This window comes from Lissotriton vulgaris, chromosome 3_1 (assembly GCF_964263255.1).
Source record: "Lissotriton vulgaris chromosome 3_1, aLisVul1.2, whole genome shotgun sequence".
NCBI lineage: Eukaryota > Metazoa > Chordata > Amphibia > Caudata > Salamandridae > Lissotriton > Lissotriton vulgaris.
The window spans coordinates 2,021,845,203-2,021,864,210 of record NC_141689.1 but is presented as its reverse complement, the minus strand read 5'-3'; the positions used below and the strand labels follow the sequence as shown (position 1 = coordinate 2,021,864,210).

The 19,008-nt window shown below is 46.1% G+C and overlaps 1 protein-coding gene across 29 annotated transcripts in view; it reads left to right on the top strand.

The window, feature by feature from the left end:
* LOC147728754 (sorbin and SH3 domain-containing protein 2-like) overlaps positions 1-18,378 on the top strand; it is a 643,768-nt gene extending 625,390 nt beyond the window's left edge. For all 29 annotated transcript variants that reach the window (XM_086962533.1, XM_086962510.1, XM_086962511.1 and 26 more), the window contains one exon: positions 16,483-18,378. In XM_086962533.1, the coding sequence (XP_086818659.1) occupies positions 16,483-16,544 (62 nt within the window). In that variant the 3' untranslated portion in view covers positions 16,545-18,378. The remainder of the gene's footprint in view (positions 1-16,482) is intronic.
* The last annotated feature ends 630 nt before the right edge of the window (positions 18,379-19,008 follow it).

Here is a 19,008-nt window from a genome sequence, read left to right as displayed (position 1 = left end):
CATTAGCAGTGGAGCGCACTGTGTCTACCTCACCCTTATCAAACACTGAGTGAGTATTAACCACCATAGCCCTCAGCGGGTTCGGCAGAACAGCACTGGCTTCAAGCGCCACGTGCGGGGTGTACGGAGGAGCTGACAACCAGTAGGCGGCGAAATGCTCTTGGGCACATAAGTAATATAATTTCATATCTGGCACGGCAAAGCCTCCCAGATCGTATGGTTTAGTCAGCACATCCCACGGCACTCGTGGTTTCTTACCAGCCCAGGTTAAGGTGGTCAACAAGGACCGCAGTCTGGCAAAGAAGTGCGACTTCAGTGGGAGAGGAATATTAACAAAAAGATACAAAAATTTTGTAAGCACCACCATTTTAATCAGAGACACACGATCAGCAAGGGTGAGGGGGAGCCGAGTCCAGCGCGCCACCTGGTCCTCCAGCTTGGAGATAGCCACACCATAGTTGGCCCGGATAATTTCTTGGCTATCTCGATGAATCCAGACTCCGAGGTAACGCACCGATTCCGTCGCCCATTCCAGTGGGAATTATAAGGGAAAGGGAAGGGTAGCGTCGGTGAGAGGGAGCATAACAGACTTTTCCCAGTTGATGGTCAGACCCGAGTGACGGCCAAACCGTATGAACTCTCGGAGGATAGGTTCAAGATGGTGAGCAGGCTCGCGCACGTAAAGGACCATGTCGTCGGCATACATGGACACTGCCAGCGACCGGAGGGAGAATTTCAAAGCCGCATCAGCATATCTCTGCCTCAAGACACAAGCCAGGGGTTCCATCACTATGGCGAATAGCAAAGGCGAGAGAGGACAACCCTGTCGAGTTCCCCTCTGTACCGGAAACGAGTTCGAGACCTGACCGTTGACCCCCACTCGTGCTATGGGGGTTAGTATAGAGAAGGGTTATTAATGATGTAAAAAAGAAAGGCACCCCCATCCGATGCAGGATTGCTATCATATATCGCCATGCAACTGAGTCGAAGGCCTTCGCGGCGTCAAGCATGACAGCCACCGCAGCCAAATCCGGTTTGAGCAGATGTAGCACCGCAAAGAGAGCCCTTAAATTGTGGGTGGTAGACCGGAGCGGAATAAATCCTGACTGGTCCGGTAACACCATGACCGGAAGGAGTAGCCGCAGTCTAGTTGCCAGCACCTTGGCTATGATCTTAACATCAGTATTCATGAGGGACAGGGGTCGATACGATTCGCACTTGTTGGGAGGTTTACCCGGTTTTGGCAACGCAACAAGGAGCGCCTCTCTCATTGTAGTCGGGAACTGGCCCTGGTCTACTGCTTCCTCCAGCACCATCGCCAAGTGCGGAAGTAAAAGATCTACATATTCTTTATAGAATTCTGACGGCAAACCATCTGTACCAGCAGCTTTACCATTAGGAAGGGCAGCTATCGCTTCCCTAAATTCCACCTGCGTTATATGATGCATAAGGAATTCCTGTTGACCCCTCGAGAGCCAGACCAAAGCTATGTCCTCAAAGTACTGAGCTATTTCCTCCTCTGTCGCCGTCTCCCGATACTCCTACATCCTTTCATAATATTTCGTAAAGCAGCCTAGGATTTCAGTTGTGTTAGTCACAACCTCCTCCCCGTCCTCTATTTCTTGCACAGTACAGTGCCTGGCCCACGGCTCCCTTATGCGATCCGCCAGTCCTTTCCCCGGTCTTCCCCCTTCACCATAATAGCGCGCCCTGGTATGTTTGGACAGGAACTTCACCTCCTGATCAGCTAGTTCGTTGTACTCGGTGACCTTCAATCTAATGTCTGCCAGCAAAGTTTCCTCGGGGCATTCCTCCAACCGGCGCTCAAGCGCCAACAACTCCCCTTCCAACCTAGTCATGGAGTCTCTCAGCGATGTAAGCACTCCAGATTGAAGGCCTATGCACGCCCCACGTATAGTCACTTTGAAGGCCTCCCACACCGTACACATACTGTCAACAGTCCCAACATTCTTATCAAAGAACTCTTCAATTATAGTTCTGAGCCGTTCCCGCAACACCTGATCAGTCAAGGTTCCCGGCGACAGGCGCCAAGTGAACGGAGCCGGCGCACACGTTGGCATCCGCATTACCAAGCGGACTGGCGCGTGGTCGGAGAGCGTGCGAGGCAAGTGGCCAACATCCATCACCCATCCACTGACATCCCGAGTCACCAACCAATAGTCCAGTCTCGACCACGTGTCATGCGCTGATGTATAGCAAGTACCCTCTCTCCTATCCGGGTGCCTCAGACGCCACGCATCCACCAGCCCAATTCCTCTCATACCCTCACTGACTTCAGCAGCCGCTTTCTTGCGCACACAGGGCTTGTCTTGTTTCCTGTCCATCTCCCCATCCAGAATGACATTAAAATCCCCACCGCAGAGCACAGCCGACTGTGGCAGCATGTAGATCTTGTTCCAGAGTGCAACATAAAAATCAGGGTCATCAACATTTGGTCCATATACATTAATGAGCGTGATCGGGGTTCCGCATAATTTACCATGTACTATAATATATCGACCATCCTTATCAATTTCCTCATGTAGTATTACAAACGGTACATTTTTTAAAATCAGAATCATCACACCGCGTGCATAAGATGAGTAGTTTGACGCCAGTCTGACGCCCGCCCATCTGCTACCCACAGTTTCTGCCGCCCTACCCCAAAGATGTGTCTCCTGAAGGAAGGCAACGTGCGCACCATGCCTGTTAAGAAATGCCAGCATTTGCCTAGTCTTTTGTGGGCGGTTCAACCCTCTCACATTCGAAGTAATACATGTAATTTTACCCCCCCTATCCATTCATCCAGATCCAAAGTATGTCCCAAAGGCAGCAACACCACCCCAAAAGCCAACGACAGATACAGCACACATAGCCATTCATTCCTCGAGTGTCAGCAAGAAGTGCCGTACTTACTAGGCAACACAATGACCAGTATCCTCCCAACCCCTGTACAAGCCTCCCACACCTCCCGTCATACACAAGGAAACACTGCGACCATATCCAGGAAATCCAGAACCCCCCAAACCTCCCTCCACCCACTTCAGCATCCCCAACCTGCCAAAGCTGACCCCATCCCCCCTCCCCCAACAACCCCAACAGTGCATACATAAGTGTTTTGGGATCTCCCATTCGTGGGGACGCAGTGGCGCACAGCTCTCGTCAGGTAACTGACGAGAGAGCGGACCGTGCAATCGATGAGAACATCCAGCTCCTCCCTCCCCAACCCCATAGAAACAAGGATTGCTGCAAGTCAGAGTCACCTAGCCTCAGCAGTAAAGGAAGGGGGCTCCCCCAACTGCGCCTCACTAGAACCATCATTACGCCAAGATCAAAGTGCAGTCAGACAATTAAATACAACGCTCTCACCTCCATACGTTCAGTCGCAACTATGCATAACGAAAGCGTCACCGTGAGCATACTAGCCCCATGCTATAAACAACCCAACTGCAAGTTGCCCAACAGGGGAACCATAGTATACCAGAATAATGACCACAGATAACATGTCCATTTAACCAGCGTTCCTCAAGTAAAGGCAGGGGAAAGCAACCCAGCGGGGCATCGAGCCACGCAGCGCCAAGCGGCAACACATTTCACAGGGAAAACACTCCAACAATGGGTGACTAACAAGGAGTCAGGCGCCTAAGCCACATCGTCCAGTAGTTCCCCCTCCCCCTCCTGCTGCATGTTTGAGTCTCTTTTGCGTTTTTTCTGTTTTTTTGCATAGTCCATAGCAGCCTTAGGGGTGGCGAAGATTTTGTTGTCCGACTGGGGTCCTATCCGAAGACGAGCCGGATACAACATGGCGTATGGAATGTTCTCGGCGCGAAGCAGTTGTTTCACCGGGGTGAACTCCTTGCGCGCTGTTTGCACTGCCACAGTGAAGTCTGGGTAAAACTCAAGTTTATTTCCTTGGTATTCAATAGTGCCCTTCTCCCGGGCAAGACGAAGTATGGCATCTCGGTCCTTATAATTAAGTATGCGAGCAATGATAGGACGCGGTTGAGCCCCAGGCACCGGTCTCTTCGCCAGAGTGCGGTGTGCCCGCTCCACGATGAAGACCCGCGATAGCTGGTCTGAGCCGAAAATGTCCACCAGCATGCGTTCCATGAAGTCTTCCATCCGACCTACATTCGTGGATTCCGGCAGGCCCGTGACGCGAATATTATTGCGCCTGGACCTCCCTTCCTACTCCTCGTTCTTCGCCTGAATCACCGTCAGAACCCTCTCCATATTGAATACCTTAGTTGTCACCGTGGCCAGCCCATCCTCCGTAGCAGACACCCTCTGTTCCACCTCACCCATTCTTTCGTTTTGCCGGTCGAACTGCGTCGCCATATGGTCGAGCCTGTGATTGACCGCTTCCATGGTGCCTTCAATGGACTGTAGTGTTTTCTGCATCGCCACCAATGTGGCCTCCAGGTTCGGGGTACCCCCGACCGCCCCCGCAGTCTCTGTGTCTGGTGGCGCCTGCGAGGAGGATAGCGCCGTCTTTTTAGCCTAAAAAGTGAGTTTGGGCTGATTGCGCTCCGGCCTGCCCATGGCGCCTTCTCGATGTGTGACGCAGCCCAGCTGCAGCAGTCCGTGGGACAGTCTGGTCGCCCCCGCAGTTCTGGCCAAGGCAATCCCCAAGACGATTCAGAAGAGTGGGTGCTATGTCTCAAATCACCCGGCTGTCCCCTGCCTCAGCAGCCACAGTGCAGGAATCAGCAGTATGTCCAGGAAAGTAGGCCAGGACCACCGTCCCAAATTACCACCGGGTCCCCCCTCGAGGTCCTACAGCAGCAAGAGCCCCTCTGACTTCCGTGGGCGGCAGCGCTCCCCCAGCTCCTCTCTGCCGTGCTCTGCCCCCTTCCCTTGTCCCCGCCAGCTGCAGCTCGCACAGCGCGGCCCAGTGCCGCCTCCGCAGCCCCGGGCTCGCCTAGGCCCTCGCCCCACTCACCACCACCAGCAGGGCCGGGCTCCGGGCCTCACGATCACCGGGCACTCTCCTTTCGTCCTCGAAGCGCCGCCGCCGCCCGTAGCGTGTGTCTCCGTCCTCCAGGCCGTTCTCCCAGGCAGGGGGAGCGGCCGTCAAGCTCCGATACGTTCGCTGGGCACAATTCACTGGGTCGCACGCCTTTGGCCTTGATGCAGGCGGAGCTCGGCACCTCCGGCAATTCAGTTCACGCGTTCCGCTCAGCGAAGGGAGAGCACCGCACCCGCCTCCCAGTCACTGCAGCCGTGTTTCGCCATCAAGTTGGGGGGAATAAACAGCAGGATGTGCAGGATTTTATAGCAAATAAGTGACGGTCCCGGCAGAGCCTCACATGTGTGCGGCCATCTTGCTCGGCGCCCTCTAGCGCCCCCCGCTTTTTAAATTTTATTATTATTATTAACTCCCTAGTCCCAGCCTTTCCATTGCTCCATCGCCCACTGTTTACTCCTCGTCGAACCCCCCACCCCGCTCCTACAACCAGCTCATCCATTCCTTCCTCTTGTGGACCTTTACATATATTTTTTTGTAGGGGCCTAACAGCTGCTATATGCAGTCGGGCTACTCTGCTGTGCAAAAAGTGCTCTAATGTAAATAAAATATTTTTTTCAATATGTCGGGCCTAACAGCTGCCATTTGCTGCCAGGCTGCTCTGTAGTGCAAAAAGTGCTCTTCAGTAAATAAAATATTTTTTTTCAATGTATCAATTCAAATTATGTCCGTCTTCAGTCGGTAAATAAACAAAAATAATTGCAATAATTCTATAGGCATACATATGATAGTGACACATGCACATGAGTATATCATCAGATCACTAGGGCGGAAATTAAAGAGGCCATTAAGGCCCTGCCACGTAACAAGCATCCAGGCCTGGACGGACTCCAAGTAGAGTTTTACTCCATATATATAGATAAGCTAGCACCACAACTTGACACTTGTATAAATTATCGTATGATACTCACAGTCTCCCACTATCAACAATGCAAGCGCTGGTAATATCGCTCCCTATACCGAACAGAGACACACAAGATATGGCGGGCTACCGCCCCCTGTCTCTCCTGTCCACGGAATACAAGATACTCAGTAAAAATGTGGCCCGCCGGCTCCTGCCCTATCTCCCCAAGATGTTTCACATAGACCAATGTGGGGTTGTGCCAAGCCACAATACATCCCCAAACATACGCCAGTTGCATTGTTTAATGGAGGCTGTAATGGAGGCTGCAGTCCAATTATCGGAAAAGGCAGGATGCATAACGCTTGATCTCCAGCAGGCGTTTGATACTATACATTGGGGCTACATGTTCTGGGCACTGAGTACGTTTGGTATACCACCCAAATATATCCAGTGGGTTAAACTCCTTTACACTGCTCCCACAGAACAGGTTTCTACGGGCTCCCACATTTCCAACCCGTACCCCGTGTCAAGAGGCACTAGACAGGGATGCTTCCTTTCCCCCACCTTGGTTGTGCTGTCCCTGGAGTCCTTTCTCCTGAGACTCCGGATGGAGGCCGGGAAGAGGGGTATCCTTCTAGGAGGAACTAACCATGTGGTGTCGGAGTACGCGGACGATCTAATATTATATTTTAATAATCTACAGGATGACCTTGAGCCTGTCCCCTCTATCTTTGGCCAATTTGAATCCATATCTGGATTAAAAATCAATGGCACAAAATCATATGCATTCTACATGTCTTATAGGGAAAGCCCGGAGCCTATCCCCTTTGGTCCTATCCATTTGTCGGTTGCAGCGCATACGTTCAAATACCTGGGTATACAAATATTCAGGATGACACAAGACTTAATAGATGGCAACCATCTGAAAGCTATGCGGTCGCTAAACACCCAGGTCATCCCTTCCTCTCTTGGTCATGGGCAGAGTAGCGATATCCAAGGTGGTCGTGCTTCCCAGGCGGCTTTACTTCTTCACTAACCTACCTCTCTTCTTTCCACGCAGTTTCTTCCGTACGTTGGACGCTCTGGTAACGGACCTTAGTAGGGGACAGGGTCACAGGAGAATCAGTCTGGCAAAACTTAGATTGAAGCCGGGAGAGGGAGGGCTTGGAGCCCCTGAATTCAGATCTTACTGCATGGCCAGTCAGTTACAGTGGTTATCGTACTGGTTGGCTGGACGCAATTTGCATGAGATTGATTACACTCCATGGACACTGGCTCAGGGATCGCTGCATACACTGCTTCTACCGGGGACCCATGTACCTCCTACCACGCCTCCTCTACTTAAAGTAGCCCTTGCCTACTGGAAGCGCTCCTTACGCTATACTAGGTCAGTTACCCCCTATTCAGAAAACATACCACTTCTAGGTATATTGCTCGCTACGGGACTAATTACTACACAACGTGTATTCAACAGTGGACGCAAGAGGGAGTGGACACACTCAGTTGTCTATTCACTGACGGCATGCTGGTGGACCATAATAACTTCACCCAGACCTGGGGTATCCCTCAGACATTGTATATACTACATGTGGCTATTACACACTATGTTAAAAAACAATGGTCCCCTACTGGTGTGCAACCTCTGGTTCACAAATTAGTACACGCAGTGTATTTAATGGGGAAAGGGTGACACTTGATCCGGTGGCTCTACAGAGGCATCCGGGCACAAGCAGGAATCTCACTTGCTTTTTTAAACACGAAATGGGAGGGAGACATTGGGTGGAGCTTAACGGATAAAGAATGGGGAGCTATTTTAAAGCACCCTTAGAAAGTGTCCAGGAATGCTAGATTCAAGTACATCCAATACATGGTTCTGGACAGGGCATATCTTACACCTCATCGATTTAAATGCATGTACACGGACACCCAGCTCACATGCCCTAGGTGCGGGTTGGCAGATACAGACTTGTTCCACATGCTCTGGAACTGTCCAAAATTAGGTAGATTCTGGACACAAATAAGAGAACTGATAGCAGACATCACAGGCACATCGGTATGGAACGCAGCTGAGAGCTGCTTTCTTGGTGTACATCCCCGCCCCAAACAACATAAAACGCAATATAGGATTGCAGACCTGGCTATGCTGCTGACGATAAGAACCATTACCATGAGATGGAAGTCTGGGTTCCCTTCTCGACTGCACATGTGGCACACCGAGATGGTTCGATGGGGAGAGGCAGAGAGCGCCACGATAAGGCGTGAGGAACAGAGAGGCCAGCTCAAAAAACTCATTTCCATGGACTGGGACAGCGTGATGGAATTAATTAAGGCAGTAGATGTATCTGAACCGGCTGGTCCTCAGACAGAATAAAGTATGCCCAAAACATACACATAGAACGACATATTCTTCTGGGTAATATGTCTTCACTCCAGATCAACTTAATTGGAATTGGTTTGCTATGAGTAGTGGTGTCAAGCAATTTTTTATTGTTAGAGCTCTGTGCGAATAGTTAAGTGTCAATATGTATTCGGGCGAGCCTAATGGGAGGGTGGTGGGTGGGATGGCCGGTTAAGTTAATTTAGGATTGTTCATTACAATATAAGATTAGACAACTTTATTAATATGGAAATAGACTGTCCGTCAGGCCTCTACTGACAATGTCAGTATGTGCATAGAACCCAGATGTCCGGCTGTACTAGTAATGTTGATACAATACTCACAGTACCGAGGTTGTACAGGGTTGTATGATTATGTTGTCCCAAAAAACGGACCGAAAAGTATATGTCTATGACCGTCTGTAATGGCGTAATATATGAAACGCAATAAAAATATGTTTAAAAAAATGAGTACATCATCAGATATGCACACATATGCAACACACATTTTTTTAATCTGATGCAGCACAGAATCAATAAAAAGCTTTTTTGTTGATTTTTGCAAATGCTGCAAAGCATCACCAAATAACATTGGCGAACAATAGGTAAAAAAGGCAAGAGCTGTTGGCTGTGCTAATGCTTTTTTAATCTGCTGAGGCTTATGTATTTCGTTTGCCATCATGTTGCCTAGTTAGAAAAATAACAAACCCTTCGTCATATGACTCAAAAACAGGTAATGGATGGGTGGAGACCTAGCACGGGTCAGTAATGCTGCTGTACACACAAAGTGTCAAATATCTATTACATGAGAGCAGCCTGCTTCAGTAAAACTGCATGCCCTTTTAAAAGGGCACTGGATTAAAATGGCATATCTTCCCAGTTGTAGGTTCTCCAAATAGATTTGGCTCTGCCGGCCACCATAGAGTGTGCCTTCAGACATAATGTACCTGAACTCTCTAATTCAGAACTTCTAATCCACCAGTTGTAACGTATATTACGTTTCCCAATTTAGAGGTTTTTCTTCTCTGATGGAACATTTCTAAATCAGATTTTGACATGAGGTAATCAATCTTAACAAAACATTCGGTCCTCCTCCTTTCACTTCATATCTGGGAGCTTCCCTTATGTTAATCTATATGATCATAGCCCTCCCCGGAGAAGGTTAACTTTGCACCAGCTGGTTCTGCCCTAGTAGAACCATTGTCTTTGTAAGGGGGTGAGGTACCCTACATTTCTACAGGAAATGCTCAAGCCGAGTGGAACCAGACTTGGCATTGACACAAATGTCCTTGTCCTGCAGTTCCGCAAGAAATATTCTTAAGTGGCAGGGGTATTATAAAAAAAGACGAGAGTTAATCTTTTCCAAATATTGAGTGTCCCAACATGTTGGGTTTCCAAGATTTTAGTGCCATGAATGCCAATCTAGCTTCCACTGAGGTGATAGTGCTGAAAAGATGGCAGTGATACTGTGTTGAACCAATAGATACCCAGTATTCATGTGCTCATTCTAAAGCAGTTCAGGATCTTGATGCCTGTATACTGAAGTACTGTTCGATTGAACCAGGACTGGACCAGTGAGCTTGAAATTAACCTACCAGATCAGTAGGATAGTCGGTCTTTTGCTTTGCCTTTTTGGCTGCAGTGGAGAGATGCAATCTTTGAATTCTGTAGGTGACTTCATAGCTTTTAGATCAAAAAAAGGATACTCTGGTGCTGTGCCTGCTCCTTCTTGCCATGAACTGAGTGCTAAACCTAAAATGCAAAAGTAGCTTACAAACATGCCATCAAAAAACCAGGTTACAGTGCCACATTGTAAACCCTCACAACCCTTCAACATCACAACTGAGAAAAAGCATGCTCCAACCGCATCTCTCTGGCCTCTATGAACTTTCCTTGCACTGGGGGCTATCGAATGAAAGGGTGTATACCCCTCTCCCACATAGTGAATAGTCAGGGATTTTGTTCTCAAAAAGACTCTTTATTGTTGCTTTTTTTCTGTATTTACCACTATGTGCCCAAAATGTTGAATGGTTATTATCTCCACTAATACAATTGCATTCATTTCCATGTGCTGGTTTTGCTCAGGCTTTGTGTCTGATAATAATCTGACCTCTCACTTACTTTTTTACTAAATGTGCCAGGATATAACATTTTTCTTCTCTCTATTTTGCTATTTTGCTACTTCTGTTACCCTTAAGCACTTCTTAATAGGAAGTTCTAGCTTAAGCCACATGTGTAAATGGTAGGTAGGTTAAAGGCAATTTGAGAAATCTGTGCTGTTGTGGGGCCTTCTTAGTAGGTTTCCTCTCCCACAAACATCTCTTTCTGTCATATGGCTTTCTAACAACTCTCCGTACCAACATTTAGGTGTTGCTGGGGAATGCTTCTAGGATAAAGAATGTACAGAAGTAAGAGTATCCATTTGAAGCTTCAATAACATTGGTTCTGATCGATCCTGCACTCCCTGTAGCCCCATAGTTGCCTTCCTTGGATCAGGGTTTGATTGGGGCCACAATTCGGCCAGCGCAGCTAAAATACAAAGTGGCCCACATTCGCAGATCGCAACCTTTCGCAATACACTGCTTGGTTAGGAGCTAAATTATGGCAAAAATTTGCAGTAATAAAAGTATTTTAAGCTTATAGGGCCAGTACTTAAATAGGAAATCAATATTCCAATGGATAAAAAATACATTAGAAGCACAAAATTATCAAAGTACTAGGAACTGACTTTTAATTGTTTTTTTTTATCCATACGTTTGCTGTGGATCTTTTGATTATAGTTCACTGGGAAACATGAGATGGTACAGATCTGAACTGCCTATTACACTCACCCTGGGCTTTTATGATCTTCATGTTCTGTTTTGCAGTATTTAAGATAGAGCCTCCAATGCTCAGAGACTAGTGAAAGCTGCATCTGTTTTTTTGTAATACTGGCTGCAAGCATCACACGAATGTTCTGAGAAAAGAATTATGCTAGTGTGTAAATTCACAAATAAACAACAAATATAGTGTCACTTTACTTACATGCTTTTTTATATAGCACAAACTAGGCCCAGAGGCATTGGAGTACTTTACATGAGCACCACATAACATTACTGAGGGTCATATTATTTTTTTTAGGTTCATGTAGATTAAGTGATTTGCCATGAATCACAAAATGTTGAACTGTCCCGGGACTTGAACCTGATTTCCCAGTTTCAAAGTCAACTAAGGGCACAACCTGTCCCCGTTGACTGCAGTAATGGATATCTGACAGACAAAGGAGAAGAGCAGAGACTGATTTATCTCCGCCTGTTGCATGGAGTGGAGGAGGACACAAATAAACTGAGGAGCTCCCTCGCTGGCACTCTCAAACCCCCATCACCCGATACTCCAGTCCACTCCCTTGATGAAGTCTCCTGCAAAGTAAGTGCTAATAGTTTCCCATTAGCAGCTCCTTGCAGACTCTGTCACACCTGGAGGGAGACACAGTGCAGGCACACCTCTGTCACGTGGCCGGTGGGGACATTGTCGACATCACTAAGTTAGCATGAGCCTTTCAGCCATGATTCAACTTTGCAAGCGTTACTAATTGCTTTTATTGTGCCTTTCACATGGGAACTGTTCACTGTGTTCATTCTCTGCCTGTTCCTTGAGTTTAGTCTGAATAAACAGTGCCCCATGTTGTTCTGTTCTGGTCAGGCCCTAGCACTTAGACACAACATACCAATGCAGCTGGTGGGAGACTAGCATTTTGATATTACAGGGATGCACTCATGAAAAACACACACTTGGAGAGGGAATTTTCTATGGAGAAGAGCAATGCAGTTCCTATCATGCAGATCTACCATCTAGGCACTAAGGTATGGGGTCTCCTGACAAAGCCCAGAGATCTTCTGTTGTATAATAATACCCATTCCTAGCAAGGGGAAGGGGTTAGACTGAACTGTCTTCTCATTATGACATTAGCCTTCATGATGTATGGCCTTGTTGATATGCTGACAATATTTGTATTATACATTTATCTGCATGTTGTAGCACGTATACTGCATTATAGAGCACGATAGTTTAAATAAATATTCTAAACTATTTTGTGTCTCTGTCAGACTCTATTCTAGACAAAAACAAGAGTGTGGGCGAAAGGGTTGTGCCTTGTTACCGCAATTCCTGAGCGAGTCGGGAGTGCTGTGTTCTGGGGTGTCCAATCATTTTCTTCTCTGTGAGTGCATAAGAGAGCAAGTGAGACACAATAGCTAGTCGGTCCAGGGCTAATGGGCACTAAGGTGGTGGGAAGACTTAGACCGTATACACCAAGGTCGTCCTATAATCCTGCGCATAGTTCTGTGTGTGTGCAGAGTCACTGCAACACTTCATGTTGTGACAGTCTGGGCAAAGACAACAAGATGATGTATGGAGTACTGAAACTTTTCAACCACTCACCGCCAGTCAAGAGACCTGGGTGGAATCCATTGTTCTTTTGCTCAGTATACCACCCCAGTTTGCGCCCAGTCATATGTAAACCATCTTGACCCTGCTCCTCATGGGAACAGTCCAGTCCGAACTGCCAGGCCAGGTCGTCCCCGGACCGGAAACAAGCTACCTCGGACCTGGTTTCAGGGTATCACCCCTCAACAGCTAGGCTAGCTTTAATCCAGTGGCCCAGTGAGCAAGGCACCCATATCTGGGCATACCCTCAGCCACTTAGGGCGAACATAGCAAACACCACAAGATGATATACGGAGTACTGGAACTTTTCAACCACTCACCTCAGTCAAGAGATCTTGGGTTGAATCCATCGTTCTTTTGCTCACTATGTCAAACCAGTTTGGACCCAGCCACATGTAAATCAGTCTTGTCCCTGCTCCTCATGGAAATAGTCCAGCCCAAACTGCCGGGCCTGGACTGAAAACAAGCATCCTGTAGTAGTCGGAGCATCTCATTGTCATTATGCCTCTGACATTAGCCCGCTGGCCTGACTTCACATGCATGGGGTCATGTTTGTTAAGGCTGTAACTTCAGCCTTTCTCTCGTTGTGCACCAGGGGTGGAGTCTTTAGTAGACCAAAAAATCAGCCCAAATGGTAACAATGGGGGGAGGTAGAGTATAGAGAAATTGAAACCAATTCTTTACCCATACAGATTACGAATCCACCTACCCACCCTGACGTTCTGGATATGCTCATGAGGCAGGACAAAGCAGTCATAATGAGTATGTTTCACAGAACTAATACAAAGTACAGTGTGTCATCTATGTTGTGTGTTATGTCTGTCTTTCTTTTTACAGGTTTATTTAACCATTTGGGGCTCCAGGTGACTGCACCTGTCCGAGCCAGTCCCTCGTGGCAACCAAATTGACTCGCCTTTTCTTTTTCTTTTTAGGACATGCAACTGCATGAACCAAAAACCGCTGTAGGCACACTCTAGCCTCATTTCTTCACTGTAAATAGTTTCACTTTTCTTTTTACTTTAAGACAAAAAAATGTTTTCTTAAAAATACGTGAGTAGGGTTGGGAAGTTGTGCCCCCGTCCTGAAGAAGGAACACCAGTTCCGAAACATGTCGACGCACACCAGAGGTAGTGTCCATAATAAAGACAACTAACCTCACTTTGCACTTCTTTTTAACAGCACCAGCTAGGGGTCTCGAATAAAGTTTTTTTCATAGAACCCACTAGCCAGGTACTTTTTAATTTTCTCACCACACCCTTCACTCACATCCTTCAATACCCCATCACTTGCACTTTACACACACCACACATAGTCAACCTTGACAGTGCTCCCGCGTAGTCGCTGGTCGCAGCACGCCGCATCCCTATAGCAGGATGCGAAGACCCCGATGATGAAGCATGACACCAAGGGGCCTGTTGGTGTGTGAGGGGTATTTTTCACAACACTGAGTGTCCCCCATCCCTGAGGTGTGCACTCTGAGTAGGATTCTTTTTGTTTAATTATCAAAAAATCAGCCCACCAACTGGCCTTAGCCTGAGGCCCATCGGCCGATGGACGTTTGCCCGTCTTGCTAATCCGAGGCTGCCTTGGATCTAATGACTTCCTCTATGGATGGAATTTATCAGTGAATTATGAGGGTCACGTGAACAACATTCTTTATGCAGTAGGGAGTTGTCATGTCTAGAAGTAGTCATGTAGCCTCCTCAACTCTCTTAAAGATTAATGTTGCCACCTGCACCCCCAGACTGTAGAATGGAAAGAAATTATGTTATGGCCCCTCTGTGGTGGCTGAGTGTTTTCAAAGGTAAACAAACTGAAGAAAAGCTAATATTAAGAAAAACGAACATTCATGAAGATCTGTAATCATTTCTAAAAACTGGATATTGGCTGGGTGTAATTCTCAGGTGTTGCCGGGGACAATAATCCTTATATTTACCTACTATTGTAGTTGTATCTGACACCTGAAAATGGCTTCACCAAGGGGTAAGATTTATTAATTGAGGAATGTGAGGTGAAAGGCAGTCAATTGCCCTTTTGATGTACTTGTGGCAAGTTATCTTTTTTGTTTCCTAAACTCAAGCATTTACCTCTTTTACTTTGATTTATATATATCAAGCTAAACTGCTTTTTTAGCACAGCCAAGGATACATATTGTGACTTGCATTTAAAGGCTCAAGAAAGTGATAGAAATGTTATCTTTACTATTTTTTTTCAAAAGTACTGAGGGCCAAACTTATTGATATTTGGCACAGTGCAAAGCAGCAGTACAACTTGCTGCACTGCATCAAATGGAGAGGGCAGGAATGCCCCATTTCTGGTAAGATATAGCGCATTCCTGCTCTCGCTCTACACTGACACACTAGTGGCTGCCAAGCACCAAATCAGGCACCCTTTCTCCATGGTGCAAGGGTGCCTGAGTTGCAGGCAGGATTATTTTTGTGCCGGAAGGGACACCTTTCTGCCCAAAAGTAATCCTCTATGCAGCACTCATAGAAAGAGGACAAAACAAGGAGAATTAAACACATTTCTCCTCATTGGGCCTCCCCTGGGAAGGAGTTCCATTTTGACACATTCCCAGAATTAATAGTGGCAGTAAATCTGGTTGTGCGCCAACACCCACCCTCCACCCACGTGCACTTTTCCAGGGCAGAGTAATTCAAGGCAGCGGCTTGTGCTGCTGTGCATTACTCCAGATGTACTATGGCATGCATAGCCACAAAAGGTAGATTTGTGTGGCATAGTAAATCTTGCTTAAGGGCTTTTGTTGCCCTTGCTTCACCTTTCGTGATGCAAGGGCAATGCTGACCCTTGATAAATGTGCCCATCTTTGTTTTGCTGTAGTTCTCAGGTAGGCAAACGTAATTCCTGGAAAACAATCCTGAGTAGTTGTCCAGAATATCCAGGGGTTGGCAATGCGGACTATGGGAATTTTTCATAGGCGATGTACTCTCTATAGAACCAGAGTAAAAAACAGAAAACATCATACATTTTCAGGTTCTGTAAAATCTAAGAAATCGACGATTCGGTGTCAGACCTCTGTATGCCATCTTTTTGGGATTTCAGATGACCATGTGAAATAGGGCCCTTTACAGTTTTAGTCATACTTGCCTTTTACAGGAACATGTCAGTGAGGAAATTGTAACCAAATATTTGTTCTGCATTTGTTCTGGTTTTAGTAATTCTAGATATGCATAGGTTTTCAATAGGTTTGGGGTGTCCACAGTCACACAACACAGAAACATCACATGCAAATAATTTTAAAACGGTTTGAGACAACACAGTATCCACACACTGAAACACCATATTATTTCTGTTGCTGCCTACCCTAAGGAAACCGTGAGTGGCCGACCAACCTACCAACCATACTGACTGGGGTGACAACTATGCTGAGAATGGGGTTGTTGTGTAATTGCATGGCCTTTCCAAAAGGCAAGCATTTCTGTGGGATCTCCCTGATGTACAGGGACACCATGGTGAGACAAGTTGGCCTAGCAATGCATTCCTTTCTGTGTCTGTTGGTACTAGAATACAAAACTTGTATTGCCGAGCATTGGGGGTGGGGACATAAGCTACTTAAATAACAGTGTATTGAACCTTGTGTGGACAAATGGTAAGTACTTTAAGATGTCTATATGTGCAACGATCTGTTTGTAGCTTAGATGTCGGCCAATTATTCTTTCATAGATGTAGTGTATATGGTTCAATTTGTAAATGTTACGGACATGTAAGAAGATAGTGTGATTTAGTCAACTCAAGCTGATGAAATATCAACTTACATACTTCTATAACTCTCTTTTTATTTAATTGCCAGGAACATCCAGAAGAACTAAATTCTTTGGAACTTTCCCCGGAAACTACGTCAAGAGGCTGTGATTGTATTTTTGTACCTATTTATTCTGCCACTTAGCCGCACAGTATACCTGCGTTACATTGCTGAGAACCTTTTCAATCTTGCTTTAAAGTCTCAAGTAGATGTCATTATCCGACCATCATCATCCACTGCCAAAATGTTCCTTCAGTATTAGCGTGAACACTACAGAGCGGAGAACTGCAGGCTTTCAGAAGACCAGAGGAATGGTTTCACTTTGAAGTATTTTACCGTTTTTCCTGCATTCAAGTATTTTCTAGTTCTAATTGATACAGAACAACACGTAAGAACTTTAATTGCCTTGTATAGGCGAAGAGCTTTTGTAAGAGTAAACAATTTGTTACTGTTATATTTTTGGTCGCTTCTGGTACTAGGTCTCCAGGTTGACGGAGACTTGACCATTAGATCTAATCCCGATGCAGAATATCAAGTTGATATTGAGTTCCCACAAATTTGGCGTTGGTTGACGTGTGAATCACAATTGGTGACCATGTCTACCTGTACGGCTGGCTCACATAAGAGACGAGATTCCAACAAGAATGACTGACTGGAGGAAGTCAATGTTGGGCTTCAAGGAGGGGAGATGTTGTGAGAGCCGGATTCAGCTGATCTTAGGTGTCAGTGTATGCGGGAACAAGCAAATTTATTCAACGGCCAACTACATCGGTGATATGGACAGCAATAACAAATGATTGTAATATTATGTCAGGGTATCTTTTAACGTGATCTCACAAGATGGTGACATCTTCAGCAACATGAATGCCGGGTTGGAGGTTTGAATTTAATGTAAGTGATGATGCAACGAGTTCACCTTGTGTGCTTTTAAGAAAACAGAGCTACCTGACCAGCCAGTCACAGAAGTACATCCTCAAGCCGCACCCAGAGTTCAGATTTGGTTTCACTGCTTTTGAGTATATATTTGTGTATATTAACAAAGCCTGAGTTCCACAGTCTTTTTTAGTAATATGGGCACTACATATTGAGTCGCAAGTATTAAACATTTTACTTTCTGCGCATTTTGTGAGAATGAAGCAGTTATAATTTAAACACGTACGTTTTAAAAAAATGTCCTTTGCAGGCCACGGAAGGAATACGAATCCCAAGCCTTCCCACGCTTTTGCGCATATTTTATTTTTGTTTTCAAGCACCTTATTAGATGAGGACAGATTTTATTTCTCTTTTCTATTGGTTGTACAACTGAACACATGGAAGTGGAATGGTAGCATTTTGTACATATTTCGCCCACTTTTGTTTTGTACAGATCCACAGTTGGGTATATGGTCAGGCAACGAATAAGCATGAGGATGCGGTCCCTCCCATCATCATAGACAGTGCAAGATGTGGTTATATGGCTATCATACTGGTGGTGAACACACCACACAGGGACATCCCAAGAAATAGTATTGTGTGCAAAACTTTGTCAATTAAAAATGTAGTTCACCAGCAGCCAAATCTTAAATGTGCACAAATCTGTAGTGAGGACCCACGAAAACCGAGATAAAAAGATGACCCTCTTAGTGTAGTCTACCCTTTTAGCTGCGGGTTTCATGGTCAAGCCCTTGGCACCCCGTGTTGTGGGGGCTTGGAACCGTTAACTAGACTCAAAGCATGCAGGTTTGCTGTGGGATTCATGCCTGTCTCTAATACCGTTTACGAAGACTTCGTCCGTTGCCTGTCATATCCAAGAAATGTGCAGTTTCTAAGCTCCGTACCCAATGAAAAAATGGTTTTCATACCTGAATTACAGGTCTTTCAATCTTTGGATTCCTACAACAAAGTATATTTGTGTTTTTTTCCTTGAATAGACTTCTAATAAATTTTGCCTGGCAAAAATGAAAACTTTTGTCTTTCAAATTAAGTGATTTCTAGCGCCACAGGTAAAGTTTACGGTGTGGTGTGAACAAGACTGAAAATGTTACAGTATATACAGCATATTTGGAATGTGGGTGGAAAACTGGAAGTGGAGTGGACACAAAGATATTGATGTATAAATGAAGAATTTAGGATGTTCAATGGATGATGAGCTGACATGAAAAGTGATGAATGTAAACCTTTGTCTAAAAGGAGTATCAGCAACAATTTTATTGAGGGGTTATCTCCTCATATATGGCACACGTTGTTTCATCTGGCTAGAGGTAATGCATCTGCAAAAAAGAACAACTGATGGACAGAATGCAGAACAATGTCATGCATTCACCCCAGGACAGAGATCAGGGCCTAAATCCATAGTTTTTTTGCTCAACATGCCATTCCAGTTTGGACCCAGCCATGTGAAAATCAGTCTTGACCCGGCGCCCAATGGGAGCAGTCCAGCCTGAACTGCCAGGCCAGGTCCTCCCTGGACTGGAAACAAGCATCCTAGGACCAGTTTCGGACTTTCAGCCCTCATCAGCAGGATAGCTTGACTCCAGTGGCATGGAGAGCACGGGACCCACGTCTGGGCATACCCGTCTCACTCGGGGTGACAAA